Source organism: Octodon degus, unplaced genomic scaffold, assembly GCF_000260255.1.
Source record: "Octodon degus isolate 3935 unplaced genomic scaffold, OctDeg1.0 scaffold00093, whole genome shotgun sequence".
Lineage (NCBI taxonomy): Eukaryota > Metazoa > Chordata > Mammalia > Rodentia > Octodontidae > Octodon > Octodon degus.
The window spans coordinates 8455468-8471417 of NW_004524669.1; the positions used below are offsets into that span (position 1 = coordinate 8455468).

At 54.6% G+C, this 15950-nt stretch overlaps 2 protein-coding genes across 3 annotated transcripts; one reads left to right on the top strand and one right to left on the bottom strand.

The window, feature by feature from the left end:
* Window positions 1–1540: 1540 nt before the first annotated feature.
* Taldo1 (transaldolase 1) lies at window positions 1541–9984 on the top strand. The gene is made up of 8 exons (XM_004637952.3): window positions 1541–1696; window positions 5358–5481; window positions 7279–7386; window positions 7653–7784; window positions 8871–9046; window positions 9128–9325; window positions 9525–9670; window positions 9787–9984. Exons 1-8 carry the CDS (start codon window positions 1600–1602, stop codon window positions 9817–9819), a joined length of 1014 nt encoding a protein of 337 aa, XP_004638009.1. The 5' UTR covers window positions 1541–1599; the 3' UTR covers window positions 9820–9984.
* A 2258-nt stretch (window positions 9985–12242) lies between these two features.
* On the bottom strand, window positions 12243–15242 carry Gatd1 (glutamine amidotransferase like class 1 domain containing 1). Of its 2 annotated transcripts, XM_023722740.1 has the most exons (7): window positions 15166–15242; window positions 14503–14608; window positions 14058–14165; window positions 13307–13401; window positions 12846–12939; window positions 12635–12746; window positions 12243–12548 (listed from the first exon to the last, which is right to left on the bottom strand). In XM_023722740.1, the coding sequence occupies exons 2-7, from the start codon at window positions 14597–14599 to the stop codon at window positions 12542–12544; spliced, it is 513 nt and encodes a 170-aa protein (XP_023578508.1). In that variant the 5' UTR covers window positions 14600–14608; window positions 15166–15242; the 3' UTR covers window positions 12243–12541. The 2 variants fall into 2 exon arrangements, with proteins under 2 accessions (XP_023578508.1, XP_023578509.1); XM_023722741.1 differs by having other exon boundaries at window positions 12243–12746.
* Between the last annotated feature and the right edge of the window lie 708 nt (window positions 15243–15950).

A 15950-nucleotide genomic window follows, 5' to 3' on the forward strand; every position in this document is an offset into this window, starting at 1 on the left:
AAAAGAAAAAAGAAAAAGAAAAGAAATATGGTTTCACAAATTTAAAAAAAATAAAACTTCTGAGGGCTGGGGAGATGGCTCGGTAGAATAAGCGCTTGCCTGGCAAGCACAAGGGCCTGAGTTCAATCCCAGTTTCTGCCAAACAAACAAACAAAAATAAAACTTTTAGGGGAGGTGTCACCTTGTCAAAAGCCTCTGGGCAGGGATCAAAGCCACAGTATGAATGATGCTGGACGCAGGCCAGGGTTAGGTACTCTTGGGTTTCCGTATGCCTCAGGCTCTTGGAGGACAGGGTGACCTCCACTGTAGGTGTCGGATATTTCGACATAGTCGGTTTGGTTCCTCTGCCTGGTTTCTCAACTCTTGCCCTGCAGCTTCTTGTTTCCCTCTTCTTGCCGGGCCACCTTTCTCTGCTCTACACACCCTCTGGTTGCAACACCTGGCCTGCTGTGTGAACTTTTCCTCAATCCTGTGGGCATTTTTCTGTGTCTGTCACTTTTTATTTATTTATTTATTTTTTAATGTATTTAGTACGGGGTCTCAGGGTCTCACTACACAGATCAGACTTGTAGTGACTTCAGCCTTCCAAGCGCTGGGATTACAGGGCCCAGTTCAGTCTAGTCTCAGCATGCCCCGGGGGCAGGGCCGGCAAGTGGGGATCCCTGCATCTGCCTAAGCAGGTTCTTTAATCCACCTTGCACTTGCCAGGGAAGCGCTTATTCCACAGAGCCATCTACCCGGCCCCAATCTGTCACTTTTTTTTTTTTTTTTTTTTTTTTTGGTGGAACCGGGGATTGAACTCAGACCCTTGCGCTTGCCAGGCGAGTGCTTATTCTACTGAGCCATCTCCCCAGCCCCTGTCACTTTTTGTTGTTGTTTTGAGACAAGGTTTCACTCTGTAGTTCATTCTGGCCTTAAACTCACTATGTAGCCCAGGTTGGGCTTGAACACCTGGAGATTCTCCTGGCTCAGCCTCCCAAGTGCTGGGATGAGAGGTGCATGCCACCACATTCACGGACACATAATACTGGACACTAAACAGATGTTGTTTCTGAATTGTTCTTGCCTTTTTACTAGTGATAGGTGACCTCAACCCCAAACAGACCGCACACAGAACTTGGTGGCCAGGAAGGGCAAGAAAGAGAGATGTGACGCGTTCCCAGGGTGCTGCTGCCTTTCATCCACCGCCTACACCAGTTTAGCACGGCTGTCAGTGGGACGGGATAAGACTCTGGAGAGGGCTGGGTCACAGGCGCTGTTCATCCATGAGTCAAGATAGAGTGTGCTGTACGAGGTGACCGTTAGGAGGCGGTGCCAGGGGCGTGTGGCCTCGCAGACCCGGACCTCCATGCCAACCAGCCGGACTCTGCCGCCTAGAATCCTGGGAACAGCTCCTCGCCCGGCGGCCCCCTTGGGGCTCTTTCTCCAGGGGCGGGGCCTCGTCTCCAGGGGCGGGGCCTCGTCTCCAGGGGCGGGGCCTGTTCCGAAGCGGGCGAGTCTCCGGGGCAGGGTTTTGTTTGCCGCCGCTCCGATTGGCCCGGCCGCGCGAGGCATTCTGGGCCCCCGCGCTCCTGTTGCCGCTGTCGTCTGCGTCTCGCCATGTCGGGCTCCCCAGTAAAGCGGCAGAGAATGGAGTCCGCACTGGATCAGCTCAAGCAGTTCACCACAGTGGTGGCTGACACGGGCGACTTCCACGGTGAGGGGCGGCGGGCGGCCCCACGGCGCTTGCGCCCTCTCCCTCGCGGCGCCCCCGGTTCCGGGTCGCGACCAGGAGGCGGTGCCTGAGGCGAGGCTCCGGGGCGCCGGGCCGGGTCGGCCGCGGGCTGGCGGTCGACAGTGGTTGGTGGACGCGGGTCGGGAGCCTCTCCCGCGGGCCGTGCTGGCCTTTGCCGAACGCTGCGTGAGGTCTGTCGCGCTCGCTCGGCCCGGCTGGAGATGTAGGAAGGCTCGTGAGGGCCGGTGCAGTCGCGCCCGAGTTCGCGCTGGCCTCTGAAGGCGCGGGCGCAGGGGCAGGGCGGACGCAGGGGCAGGGCGGGCGGGGGCGGGACGCCTGCCTCGGAGCCTGTTGCGCGAGCCTCCCAGCGTGGACAGTTGCTGGCCGCCTGTGGAAGGTGCCCGGCCTGGCCCCAGACCCTGCCCAGCTGCTGTGTGTGGGTGGGGCCGACCCAAGGCGGACCAAAAAGTCATCTGTTAGAATTCAGAATTTCCTGGGCTAGTGGAAAACTTTGGAAGACAAAAGCATAAAGGATTGCACTGTTGGTCCTTAGGTGTCTGATCTGAAGTGCAATAAGACTTTCAGAAAAAGCGCAAAATGGGGCTGGGGAGATAGCTCAGTGGAGTAAGGGCTTGCCTGGCAAGCCAGGGTCCTGAGTTCAATCCCCAGTACCCACCCCCCCAAAAAAGCGAAAAATGCCTGCAGATGGGAGTGTTCGGTTACAAAAGTGCTTCCTCTTTTGGCGACTTGAGAAACAGGCTTTAATTCCTCCTGATAACTTAGTAAACCCATTGTTTAGCTAGCAGAGCCATGGGGCGTGATTAGGCATATTTGGCTGCCTCGACACACAAGATGGAGTCAGTGATTGGCTTGGGATCTAGCAGTGTGCCGTCAGACCCTTCTGACAGGAGTTCCTGACCGAGAGCAGTAAGCTCCTTCCCCTGCTGAGGGGCTGTGTCTCAGAAAACCATTTTTGTGAGAAGGAAGTACTCTGCAGCCCAGTAGCCACAGCCTTGGTTGCATTGGTGGGCCTGCTGGCTTACCCTCAGCAGAACCAAACCTCTTGTTAAATTTTCTGGCAGTGTGGAATCTGTGGCTGGATTTTCTTAAGGCCATTTTCCAGATCAGGACCTGGAATGCTGTTCTATTGAGAGGGCACTAAACCAAGTGCTGGCTTTCTAAAATGAATGTTAATGACTTTATTAAAAATATATTTGTAGGGGCTGGGGAGATAGCTCGGCAGTCTAAGCGCCTACCCCGCAAGCACAAGGTCTCAAGTTCGATCCCTGGGGGAGGGGAGAGTATATTTGTAGCTGGACATGGTGCATGCCTGTAATTCCAGCACTCAAGAGGCTGAGGCAGGAGGATCACCATGAGTGATCCTCCACCCACCCACCAGCTAGGTATGTAGTAATTTCAAGGCAACCTGAACTACATAAGACCCTGTCTCAAAAAAAAAAAGAGCCAAAAATACATTTGTTCACCCTTGGGAACATAGAGGAAAAAAAAATCTGCTGATAGGATAAATGTGTAAGTGTGTTATTGTAAACAGTGCAGCCAGTTTGAGATTGGTATTTTGTGATAAAGTCCTGTTTTTTTGAGACAAGGTCTCTTGGCTTTGTATTTCAGGCTGCCCTTGAACTCACTTTATAGCCCAGGCTGGCCTTAAACTGGCAGTGATCCTCCTGCCTCAGCCTCTGGAGTGCTAGGATTACAGGTGCTGTGATTGATTTAGGTTCTTTATTCTGTGGGTTACAGGTCCCTGAAAATAGAATCAAAACTGTTTGCCTCTTGCCAGAACAATTTGTTTCCCTCCTTTTGCATGAAGTCTGAGAGTCCCTGGACTCTGATTTCTATCTGTGGAGCCCCAGGTAGTATACATGCTAAACACTAGCTCCATCCTTGAGCTGTATTCCTAGGCCTCAGGTTTTGCTTTTAGTTGTGGTGAAAGCAGTTTGATGTTATCCAGGCATCATTTTATATAAGGAAACACTGTTTTGAGCAAATCATCAGTGAGCATGCATTTTCTCCTCATTTTATTTGGAAATATAGTAGTTATAGACCCAAAGAAGTTGCAAAATGAGTTCATGAACCTTTTGCCCAGTTTCCCCAGTGATGGCCAAACCAAGAAGCTGGCACTTGCATGAACCATACCACAGGCAGACCTGGCAGTTTCCAGGTCTGCACTAGGTGAGTAGGTAGGGGTCACTGAAGCTGTTTCTAACTTAGATTTGTGTGACCACAACATCAGGACAGAGAGATCCCACTGTGCTCCCAGAGCTATCCCACCCTGCTCCTTGACAATCAGTATTCTGTTCTCTATCACCATAATCTTTTCATTAAAGAATCCTTTGAAAATACTAATCTGTTGAGTTGGGCTGGTGGTGCACTGCCTGTAATCCCAGCACTTTGGGAGGCTGAGGCAGGAAGATCCCAAGGAGCTCTGTATAGGCAATTTAGCCAGTTTGCAAGACTGTCTCAAAACAGAGTCAAGGCCTGTGGATGGAGCCCAGTGGAAAGGTGCTGGGTCCGATCTTTAGTACCACTTAAAATAAAGACTGATTTGTCAAATAATGACTTTGTCTGCTGACAAGATGAGCCCTTTGCTCCTCCCACATATACACCATTGGATTGTGTGTCTGTTAAACCCTATTGTTGGCTTGGATTCCTAAGAAAAGGACAGATGTGTTAAAAGAGACAATATTAAGAGCTGACCACATAGCTCAGCGGATTAAAGTGCTTGCTTAGGCAGATGCAGGGACCAGGGTTCAATCCCCAGCATGCTGTGCTGGCCCCACCCCCGTGGCATGTGAGCGATCGAAACTGGGTGTGGTGTTGCATGCCTTGTAATTCCAGAGTTTGGGAGCCTGAAAACAGGAGGACCACCATGAGTCCGATCTGTGTAGTGAGACTCTGTAGATCCTGTACTAAATACATAAAAATCTTTCTGGGAGGCTGAGGCCGGAAAATACTCAGTTCGAGTCCAATTTAGGTAATTTAGCCACCTAGTGAGACTATGTCTCAAATAAAATGCATACATAGATATAGCTCAGTGTGAAATCCCTGGGTTCAACTGTTAGTACTAGAGTGCAGTACAGTATTTGTTACTGCTAGCCTCCTGTATTGTCACTGGTTTGGAGCCAGTGCGCCATCTACTGCCCACTGAAACACAGGACACACGTTCTTCATGGGCTGCCCTCTGCTGTGTGGGGCTCTAGGCTTGCTGCCTCCTCCCTTGGAGTGCTTGGGGCAGTGTCCCTGGGTCTTGCTTGGGTCTGCCACAGGGGGCCTGCTGGGTTCAGGGTGGGATAGCCCTGGGATCTCTCTGTCCTGACGTTGTGGTCACACAAATCTAAGCTGCGGAGTCCACCCACCCACCCAGTGCAGGCTGGAAACTGCCAGGTCTGCCTGTGGCATGACTCATGCCAGTGCCAGCTTGGTTTGGCCATCACTGGGAAAACTGGGCAAAGGGCTCATGAACTCATTTTGCAACTACTTTGGGTCTGTAACTACTGTATTTCCAAATGAGGAGAGTGTGCTCAGTGGTGATTTGCTCAAAATAGTGTTTCCTTGTATAAAATGATGCTATAAAGTGAGTTCAAAGCCCCACTGACGTTCCTGCTTTCAAACATTATCTCCTTAGCTATTGATGAGTACAAGCCCCAGGACGCCACCACCAACCCATCCCTGATCCTGGCTGCAGCACAGATGCCCACCTACCAAGCATTGGTGGAGGAGGCTGTCACCTATGGGAAGAAGCTGGGCGGGTGAGTGTGGCTGGGGCCAGTAGGCTACACTGGTGTCCTTGGCCTCTTGTCCTCCCTACCTTGTCTTTTTCATTTGTACTACTGAAGGTTAAAGCCAGGGCTGCCATACTACTGAGCTATTCCTTAGCACATTTTTATTTTCAGTTTTTGAGATAAGATCTTGCTATGTCAAACCTAAGCTTTGAACTTGTGATCTTCCTGCTCAGCCTCCTTAGTGCTGAGATTTTAGGTTTACCTCTCCATGGTGTGAGTCCCAACCTGGTTGACTGAGATAGGGTCTTGCTAACTTAGTGGCCTCCAGTTTGTAATCCTCTTGCCACAGCCTCCTAAGTGACTGGGATTATAAGCCGCCATGCCTGGTTTTCATTGGTTTGTTAGTTGACATGGACTTGCTGTGTAGTTCAGGCTGGCCTGGACTCATGGTGATTCTTCTGCTTTAGCCTGAGTACTGGGATCACAGGTGTGTGCCACCATGTCCAGCCTCTCATTGGCTTACGGAGTGAACTCTGCATGAGTAGCCTGTACCCAGTGTGTCGGGGGCGCTGGCAGCACCCTGGACTCCCTCTGGTCAGATTTATGGCTCTTGCATGCTGCTCTACCTTCTGGCTGCTGTTTATTATTTTAGCAGATGAGTGTGGCCCTGCTTCTGCCACCACATGTGTGCCAGCACGTACTGCTCACAGAGTTGTCCCAGGGGCTGTCTGCACTGGTCCTGCTCTCATCCAGGTAGCCACAGACCTAGCTTTGGTTTCCATAAGTCTGTGTTTCCCTTCCGGTGCTCACAGGCACTGTGGCTCTTGGCAGGAGTAGGTTTTCCTGACTTTTGGCCAGGTCTCCTGGACCTGTGCACATGGGGTCTCCCTCTCCTTCTTAGTACCCCAGATTTTTTTTTTAAAGATTCCCCTTTAAACTTTTTTATTTATTTTTATTTGTGTGTGTGTGTGTGTGTGGCCAGCTCAGCCCACCAGGGGGCGGGGCTGGCTGGCGTGTGGTGCTGGGGGATTGAACCGCGGTCCCTGTGCTTGCTAAGCTTGTTCTAAGTAGGTGCTTTAGACCACTGAGCCATCTCACCAGCCCCCCTTAGCTCAGTTCTTTAAGTGGCTGCTTCAACAAAGCAGTCAGGCTCAGGTTGCTGTGGTTCGATCCACACAACTCAAGCGAGCCAAACCTGCCCTAAAGGCATTTGGAGGAAAAAAAAAAAAAAACCCTGCCTAGTTCCCCAGAACTGCTGTGGGAGCAGATGCCGGCTCTGCTCCATCTGCCGGACATTACACGCAGTGCGGGACACTGTGAAATGTCACCTTGCGTGGACTGGTGCACTCCTTTAGACTGTCCCCTGTGCATCAGCAGCGGCCTTACACCCAGGGTTTGCCCAGGCAGCCCAAGAGAAGTGCAGAGGAGACTTTGCAGGTCAGGTTTCATTGAGGTACAATTCACATGGTAAATAATGGTTTTGTCCATTTTTCCCACTGGTACTAGGATTGAATCCAAGGCTTTTGCGTTGAGCTACATTCCCAGGCCTATACACAAATTCTTTTAATGTTGAGATAGGGTCTCAGTAAATTGCCCAGGCTAAGTCCAAACTGTGGACCTTCCTGCTTCTGTCTCCCATAGTGCTGGGATTACTTATAAGCATGTGCTACCATGCCCAGCAAAACAATGTTTTTAGAATTAAATATTTTTACATTTAAAAAGGAAAAAAAAAGGGGAGGGGGATTTGTCAAGGAATTCTACTGTTTGGTCAGCTCTTGTGTAATCTCACAAACTCCTAATCTTGTTTTTTCCTTTGAATTTCAGGTCACAAGAGGACCAGATTAAAAATGCTATTGATAAACTTTTCGTGTTGTTTGGAGCAGAAATACTGAAGAAGATTCCAGGCCGTGTATCCACGGAAGTAGATGCAAGGTAGGAATGGCGGGGGTGGGGTGGGGTAGGGTGTGTGTGTGTGCTGCTGGGCCACTCTCTTCCGTTTCTGTCCCTGGGGACTAGGACAGTTCAAGAGGACAAGGTTTGCTCCATAGGTCCTGTGGACACTTTTGTGGCAGGGAGCTCCCTGCTGAGGGTTCTACACCAAGATACCAGAACTGCACTTCATGTTCCACTCAGCCCAGGGCTCCAGGCACCTGCTTCTGGCTGGTGACACAGGATGTGTGGTCTGCTTGCTTCATCAGACTCTCCTTTGATAAGGACGCCATGGTGGTCCGCGCCAGGCGCCTCATCGAACTGTACAAGGAGGCTGGAATTGGCAAGGACAGAATACTCATAAAGCTGTCGTCCACCTGGGAGGGTATCCAGGCTGGAAGGTAAGCAGCTCTGCCTGTGGGAGCTGTTGGGCTGGGGCTGGGTACTGAGCCAGGCCTGTATTCACCTGGGCCCACCCAGCTGTGTGCCTTCGCCTGGCCCGGAAGCCTCCTGTCTTGGATTGCCTGGTGTACAGAAAGCAAACCACAGTTGGCCGGGCGTGGTGGCGCACACCTGTACTCCCAGTGCCAGGGAGGCAGATACAAGAGGGTCACTAGGAGTCCACACTGCATGAGACCCTTTACCAAATCAGTCAAACAAACAAGGTAGGAGAGGCAGGACAGCCAAGTATCTGGTGCTTGCCCATGAGTCTACAGTTGGCAACAGGCCTCTGAGGAGTTCTGTATGTGCCCTGTGCGGATGTGCGTGTGAGTTTTTTTGCATGTGTTTTATGGGAGGGTCTACAGGGTGTTCAGGGTCTCACTACTAGATCAGACACTAGTGATCCGCCTGTTTACAGCCTCCTAAGAGCTGGAATTACAGGCGTGCGCCACCACGCCTAGTCTCAATTGCTGTCTCAGTGTGCCCCTGGGGTGGGGCCAGCAGACAAGCCGTGGATCAAACCCCAGCCCCTGCGCTTAATCCACTGAGCTATTTGGCTGGCCCATGTTTGAGTTTCTACTGTGTAAATTGTGTGAATGCAGTTGCTGATTGTGTGGTTGGAGGAGGGCTACAGGCTGACAGCCACCTTTGGATTCCCAGTGTGGCCACCTGGTGGAGCACCTCTGAAGCAGGCCCCTGGAGAACGAGCTTGTCCCAGGCTGCACCTGAGGACATCCTCTTTGGACAGGATGTGCGCTGGGCTGTGGTCCCCACCGTGGTCAGAAATGGCATGGTGACCCCAGGCTGGGAGCCCTGCTCTGCTTTGTGTGGTGATGGACTGGGGGTGCCTGGACAGGCACAGGCACACAGACCCTCGGCGGCACCTGCCTGCCCGCAGCCTGTGGTGGCGTGGGTGATGGAGGAAGCATCCTAGCCCTGCACAGTACTCCAGGCTCTCCCTATCACAGCAGGCCTGTGCCCAGCAGGTCACACCGGCTCCATGCGGCACCCTGGAGCGTAGTGCACTCGCCCCCCTCTGTCCACAGGGAGCTGGAGCAGCAGCACGGTATCCACTGCAACATGACACTGCTCTTCTCCTTCGCCCAGGCGGTGGCCTGTGCTGAAGCAGGTGTGACACTCATCTCCCCCTTCGTGGGGCGCATCCTGGACTGGCATGTGGCAAACACAGACAAGAAAGCCTATGAGCCTCTAGAGGACCCTGGTAAGCAGCCCTCTTAAGTTCACAAGTGAGAGTTGCGGGGGGTGGCTAGGGCCCCCTGGGATACTGCATGGTCTCTTCCAGGAGTCAAGAGTGTCACCAAAATCTACAACTACTACAAGAAATTTGGTTATAAGACCATTGTCATGGGTGCTTCCTTCCGCAACACGGGTGAGATCAAGGCTTTGGCAGGCTGCGACTTTCTCACCATCTCGCCCAAGCTCCTGGGTGAGCTGCTCAAGGACAGCAGCAAGCTGGTGCCCATGCTCTCGGCCAAGGCAGGTGAGACCTGGGCCCAGCTGTTGCCACTGCTCTGCCCCGTGGCTGTGGGCCCCCTGAACGTGGGTGCAGCTCAGGATGTGGTTGAGCTTGTGGGAGGGCCTGGCCTTCCTGTGCATTCACTCAGGGCCCTGGCGAAGTCCCACTCCCTCTGGGGACCAAGGGTTGATCGGACCAGGGTAGGCATGGTGTGTCCCCACAGCCCAGGCAAGTGACCTGGAGAAGATACACCTGGATGAGAAGTCCTTCCGCTGGCTGCACAATGAGGACCAGATGGCTGTGGAGAAGCTGTCTGAGGGAATCCGGAAGTTTGCTGCCGACGCTGTGAAGCTGGAGCGGATGCTGACTGTGAGTTCCATGCGGTGGCCTTAGCGCACACGGTCTCCAAGTCACGGGGCAGAGGGGGCTTGCTGGGTGCCCTGGGCCTGCTCCTTGAGGGCACAGCTCACTCTGCTCCTTTCCAGGAGAAAATGTTCAGTGCAGAGAACGGGAAGTAGCATGCATCAGAGCGCAAGGACCCCAGGCCTGTGCTGCCTGTGACTGGAGTCCAGCTGTGCAAGACTGGGATCGCAGTCGTCAGCATTCAGGACGGGGGTGGATCACAGGCTTCTGGTTTTATGTAAAACTGCCTAACGCATTAAAGCAGTTGCTTTTCCTATGTGCTTCATTTTGCCGTCTCAGCACCCTTGCCTCCCAGTTTCCACTATTGGCTGTGACATGGGCTGGGAAGTGGGAGTTGGGGCCAAGAGCCCTGGAGCCAGGTGGACTTTAGAGTTCCTGGCTGGGTGGAGCCCAGAGCTTGGTAAACTATAAAGTGCTCATCACCTAGCAACCAGGTCCCGGCTTTGAAGGTGGGACTCTGACTGCCCTGGGGGTGACAGCCATGCATCAGGGCTGTCAGGCCCCTGAGGTTGCTAGTGGGGCTCTCCAGCTTCCTGGCTGCTGTCCCTAGCCAAGGCTTGACAGGTAGGTTTCCGCAGGAAGCACTAGCACCACTTGGAATGGCACAGCAGACTGCAGCCAGCTTTGAAACCTTACAGGGACACCTGGAACCTGGTGACGCTTAAGGGCCAGGTCAGGATATTAGATTTAGGCCAGGCTGCGAGGAGAGTGGCGCATGGGGGTCTGAGATCAAGGAGGGCACAGGCCCAGCAGGCTGTGGCTAGTGAGGGCCTCGAGCTGGCACTTGATGGGGTCAGGCACAGGGGAAGAGCCCTGTCCAAATCACACCACAACCTGTTCTGTGCCCAGGACCCTGGCTGTCTGCAAAAACATACACTGCCCACAGTACCACAGGAGGCAGCTTAGGGCAAAAGAGCAGGCAAGGACTAAGACCTAGGGGGGCGTCAGCACCACACAGGGCCACCAATAGGACCATGGGCTCTCTGGCAGCCCAGCAGTGGGCCAGGTCATGCACTTGTATGTGCACAGAGTTCACAAGTGTGAGTCTCCCACTGTATTGCCAGCTTCTTGTTGCTATCACCCCACAGCCAGCAGTGACCTCTCTGGTTGGTTTCCTGGATATTTTATATAAGGCGCAGAAAGTGCTTGGTGACTGCCTCCTGTCACAGCACCACATTCCAGCCTTGGGAATTATGCATCAACTTCCTTCCTGTTTGACACTAAAAATACTAAGGGTACCTCGATGCCAATCATAGGGAAGGCAATGTGCCCCTTGTAATTCTGCCACGTGGATGTGCGGACCACTTCCATAGTGATGTAGGCTCTGACTGTAAACACAACCTAGACCATGGAGGTACCCACTTGGCCACTGCCATGTTCCTGGAGGTTGTCCCTTTCCCTTCCTGCTGACTCCCAGCCTCTGGAGAACCAGCACTGTATCTGGAAGGTGGGGCTCAAGCAGCCTGAACAAGTGCTCAGCAGATGTCACTGTTTGAATTGCGGGCCATAGTCTCAGTGTGACCCTCAGAACTCCAGCAGGTTGGTGACCCTGGCGCCAGAGGGTCTTTGATCAGGCCAGAGTGGGGCCCCTATGAGTGGGGTTAGGACCTTTAAGGAGCAGCCCCAACAAGCTCCCAACCCTGCCACCATGAAGAGCAGCCACTAGCCAGCAAGCCCTCACCAAACAGACCTGCTGCCCCAGCCCGACAGCCTTCAGAACCACAGGAAATGCTCTTCTCTGCTTTATGAGACGTGCAGTCTGTCACCACTGCCTGGACGAATACAGGACATGACTCGGGTTTCTCAAATTTTGTCATGATGTGCATGTGACATGAGTGTACTGGGTGGCACAGGCCTACAACTGTCTGTCCTGCTGGGAGCAGCCAAGGACACTGCCAGGTAGAGGGAGCAGTGGGGGGTGGGGGGGTTGCCTTGCTGCTGCCTCCACAGGGCCCTGAATTTCCTGATCCTCTAAAGTGTGGGCCTCCCACTCAGTCTGTCATGAGGAGCCAACCCTGTGCCTGGGGATAGCTGTGGCAGAACCAGTCAAGCTGAGTATGGACTCAAGAGGAAAGGGGACTCCAATGGGGGGCTGAGCTTCTGGGGAGAATGACTCAGCCAACAGCTGCTCAGGGAAGAGCAAGTGAGCTGTGTCCAGAGAACAGCCACTCTGTGGCGTTGCCCCTACCAAGGCTAGGAAGCCAGGACCCAGCCTCCTGATCTCCTGATACCAGGAGCCAAGCCAGCCTGTTGCTTCTACAAGGGGAGCCAAGCTCTGGGTATTGCAGGACCTGCTCTTCTAAGAACCTCATGGGGCGATTCTCTTGATGGTGCAGGGCTGCAGTGACGTCACTGTATCCACTAAGGGCCCCTGCCCCATCCTGGCCTCAGCAAGGACCTCTCCTCCCACAGCAGGAGTGTGGGGCTGCAGCTGGATCAAACCCTGTTCACCCGGGGAAGGGGAGATGTCCTGAGCCTCCCACGGGGCAAGGACTAAGGAGTGAGGGCATCAATTTTGGACACCCAGTTGCTTTTGCTCCACGAATGAATGCAAGAATTCTCAGGACTCACTGGCCACCAGCACTCAGGGTCATCGCTAAGACACCACAGGAGACAGCTGGGAGCCAAGGGGCCAGGAAGGCATGTGCTCTCCAGAAAGCAGACACAACCCTTGGGCTGATTCCCACACAAGTCCAGGACACGGCCCCACCGAGGGCCCTTTGTCAGGTGGGGAACAATAGAATCCTTGGAGCCAGTGAGTCTAGCTGCCTCTGAGGACACTGGGCCACATCATAAGGGGCAGTGTCCACTGGTGACTTATTTCCTGCAGGATGGACACATGGTCAAGGCTCAGCAGTGCACAGAGGAGTGGTCACAGGGCAGCTCCAGCCCGGGTCTCCCAAGCCTCACCGGCTGCCACAGAGGAACAGCAAGTTCTGTACAGCAGCGACAGTGGAGTTGGCATTCTGCCCGGTGACCAGGTGGCGGTCCAGCACAACATGCACGGCATCAGGCTCGCTGGCTGGAGGGTGGAGACCACGGGCCTCAGCACTGTTGTCCCCAGACCCACTTCCGCCCACTGAGCAACCAGACTGGGCATTTAGGGGTGTGCCAGGCTTACCACTGAAGCCAGCACCCGAGTCCTTCACGAAGTCCTCCACGACCAGCGGCAGCCGGGCGAAGCCAGGGGCCCTGACAAGCTCATACACGGAGGGCTGTGGAGGTGGGGGCCTGAGCCCGGCGATCCCTCCCAGCAGCTCTGCCCCTGCAGGGCCCTCCCCTGTCCCCAAGACCAGCCCTGAGGGACAGATGGGGCCATCAAAGCAGGAGCCTCACTCTCACAGTGGAGATGAGGGTGGGTCAGGATAGAGGGTGACCCTGGGGCAGGCAGGGACAAGGCAAAGCCAGCTGTCCTCCCCACGGGCACCCTGATGGTGGAAGACCTGCCTTCCTGGGTGACAGATGGGCTGGTGGCCCAGGCTGAGCCCCTCAGTGGGTAATGACTTTGCTCATGTGTGCCTGGCAGGCTCGCAGTGCCGTGAGAATCCGACTGCAGATGCTGGCCCACCGAGAGACACTCACCCCTGTCAGGCTATATCCGTGGAACACCCAGGATCTGCCCTCGCTTGTGGCACAGCACAGAGCAGCGACACCGTGGCCAATGGCGCAGATGGGCTCTGAAAGCATTGACGAGGCCCAAGTGAGGCCTGAGTCGCCAGCCCAGCCGCTCACACCCACCTCCCCAGATGGACTACAGCGCCAGGGGTTTGCTTAGGGCCCAGGTCACTCCAGGTTTGGGGCTGATATGCACTGAGGGAGACACCTAGTGCTGCCTCCATCTGCAGATCATCCTGGTGCAGAGAGGAGGCCCTGTGCCAGTGAGTGGGACAAGCACACCAGGTAGTACGCCACGCTTGCAGCAGGGTCGCTGGCATTTTTCCAAGGCTGCCTGGCATGCATGAGTTCTCACAGATGAGGGTGCTAGCTGTCCAGGCCCGGAGAGACCATTCTCCCCAACAAAGGGTGCTGTCTGGGTGTCCTCCTCCTCACAACAGAGGCCTGCCAGCAACCAACTCACTCACATAGGGCCCCAGGAGGGAACAGCCACTAGTGTCCTCAAGAGCCAGGGATAGAGGAGCACACTGCATATCTGGGGGTTGCATGCTTGTGTAAGTGGCACACACACTTGTCCACTAGCCAGGCAAGATCATGCAACTCTCTACACAGGTCCAACTGGCTAGGGAAATGACCGGGCATGCCCAGCTCTGAACCTGAACCTGCCACCCAATCCCACTCCACACTGCCAGCCTATCCCTTAGTTCTTGTGACCTACTGCTCTCAGACCGGAAGTGCTGCAGGATGCGGGCCAGGGACCCACTGTTGGCCAGGTCAGCCAGGGCACCAGGACAGCTGGGGATCAGAAGAGCATGGTAGCGGGCACCTGAGGGCAGACCACAGGCCAGGAGGACACTAGTTAGTCCCAAGGGCACAGCTAGGGTAACCCCCCCAACAAGTCAGATGTCCCCAACCCCACATAGATCCCACAGACAGCTGACCCACTCCTCCCTTAGAGGAGCTCAAGAACTCCAAGGCCCAGAGTATGAACCAAGGCTGCCTCGGACAGTCACAGTTTCATGGCAAGCCCCAGGGTGGCTGCAGGGGAACAATGGGGACATGCTCTGAGATCCCAAGCCCGTCTACAGCCCTGATGCTTCATGGTCTCAGCTGTCTCACTGAGAAAGGAACATGCTGCCCAGCAGGAATGTGTTCTGGCTCACCATCAATAGACTCCAGCTTGGCAGGGCTGGCATAGGCCTTGAGGCGGAAGTCTTGAACCCAGCGTGCACTGCTCTCAGACACGTCCACAAAGTCCATGGCCTTTCCCTGTAGGGGAGAGCCCAAAGGCCAAGAGTAAGCACTGGGGTCACTGATGGGGTCCCAATTTAGGAAAATGGCAAGCACTCTCCCACCCACCTTGGAGGTGACTTTAAAAGGTGTAAAATGGGCTAGGGATTTGCCTCAGCAGCATGGGACTAGCCTAGCATGTGCAAGGCTCTGCATCCAACCCACGCTTCTGAAATAAACAGGTCAAGCACACACTATGTCCTCAGGGTGAGTGTCTACCCCCGAAGGTCCCGAATCCCTTCCATGGGAGATGTCTGTTACTCCCACCAGACTGACTCTCACTCCCACTTGAAGCTGTGCAAAAGCACAGACCACACTGAAAAGCCCTCCCTCACACCAGTCCAGCCAGAGCCCAGGGATGGGGACCAATACCTCAGGATGTTGTCAGGTCTAGGTGCAGAACCCTTACCCCAAGCCAGCTCTATTAGGGCCATAGCAGGCTTCCTGCTCCTCCCAGAGAGGGACAGCACCCTCCTGGCCTCAACTCCGAAGAAGTGGGGACCCCAAGTATCCATTGAGGGCAGGGCTACACTTACTCCAGGGGTGGCCACCTGCAGGTTGAAGGCAGCACTGGCCAATGTGAAGCAGTGGAGGAAGGACTGGGCTGACACACCTGCAGAAGAGGGGCAGGTGTGACAGGGCTGCCACCCTTGGGGGCCTCCTTGGTTCAAGATCCACCCTTAGCTGCAGGCCATCCCTTGCTCTCTGCCCTGCTGTGGGCACCAGCTGCCACAGGTCTCCAAAGGCAAACCCAAGTGCTGGGATCCCTTACAGATAGGCATCCACTCACAGCACCCCAGGGTCCAAGGTGCCCACAGCAGGGCAGAGAGCAAGGCCTGTGCCCACAGAAATGGGGCTGTGACCGGCAGCAGCTAGAAAGCACGGGTGTCCTGAGCCCTTCCACCACCAAGGGACCTTTCAAAAGAAATGGGGCCTGCCCAGGCAGGAACACACAGGTGTTACGCTCTACAGCACGTCAGATGTCTACCCTGGTTTAACTCTGAACCCCAATCCCTGAACTTCATTTTCACTGTGAGGCATGTTCATTGCCAACCATTTACACTGAGAATAAACAGTCCCCAGACTCTGTCCACACCCTGACCCCAAACCCTCACTCCCTACATCTGCCACCACCATCCACCCAGAGCCACGTAGCCACTCCATGTCCTCAACAAGCCTTCCTTGGCCTTACATTAGCCTCTGAAGACAATCAAGACCCACAACTGCGGTGCTGTACGTCCTCGGGCGCCTCCCACTTCTCTTCGGAGATGGCATGGGAGGCAACAGCCGGGCAGGCCACGACCCCACGATGCCATCCCTG

Bases quoted from the DNA above. Each gene is read 5' to 3' on its own strand.
- Taldo1 (XM_004637952.3), top strand. From the start codon at position 1,600: ATGTCGGGCTCCCCAGTAAAGCGGCAGAGAATGGAGTCCGCACTGGAT. The intron at 1,697-5,357 runs GTGAGGGGCGGC...TTATCTCCTTAG, and splicing joins TGACACGGGCGACTTCCACG to CTATTGATGAGTACAAGCCC. The intron at 7,785-8,870 runs GTAAGCAGCTCT...CTCTGTCCACAG, and splicing joins GAGGGTATCCAGGCTGGAAG to GGAGCTGGAGCAGCAGCACG.
- Gatd1 (XM_023722740.1), bottom strand. From the start codon at position 14,599: ATGGACTTTGTGGACGTGTCTGAGAGCAGTGCACGCTGGGTTCAAGAC. The intron at 14,166-14,502 runs GTGAGCCAGAAC...GTCTGCCCTCAG, and splicing joins CAAGCTGGAGTCTATTGATG to GTGCCCGCTACCATGCTCTT. The intron at 12,747-12,845 runs GTAAGCCTGGCA...TCCACCCTCCAG, and splicing joins CTCGGGTGCTGGCTTCAGTG to CCAGCGAGCCTGATGCCGTG.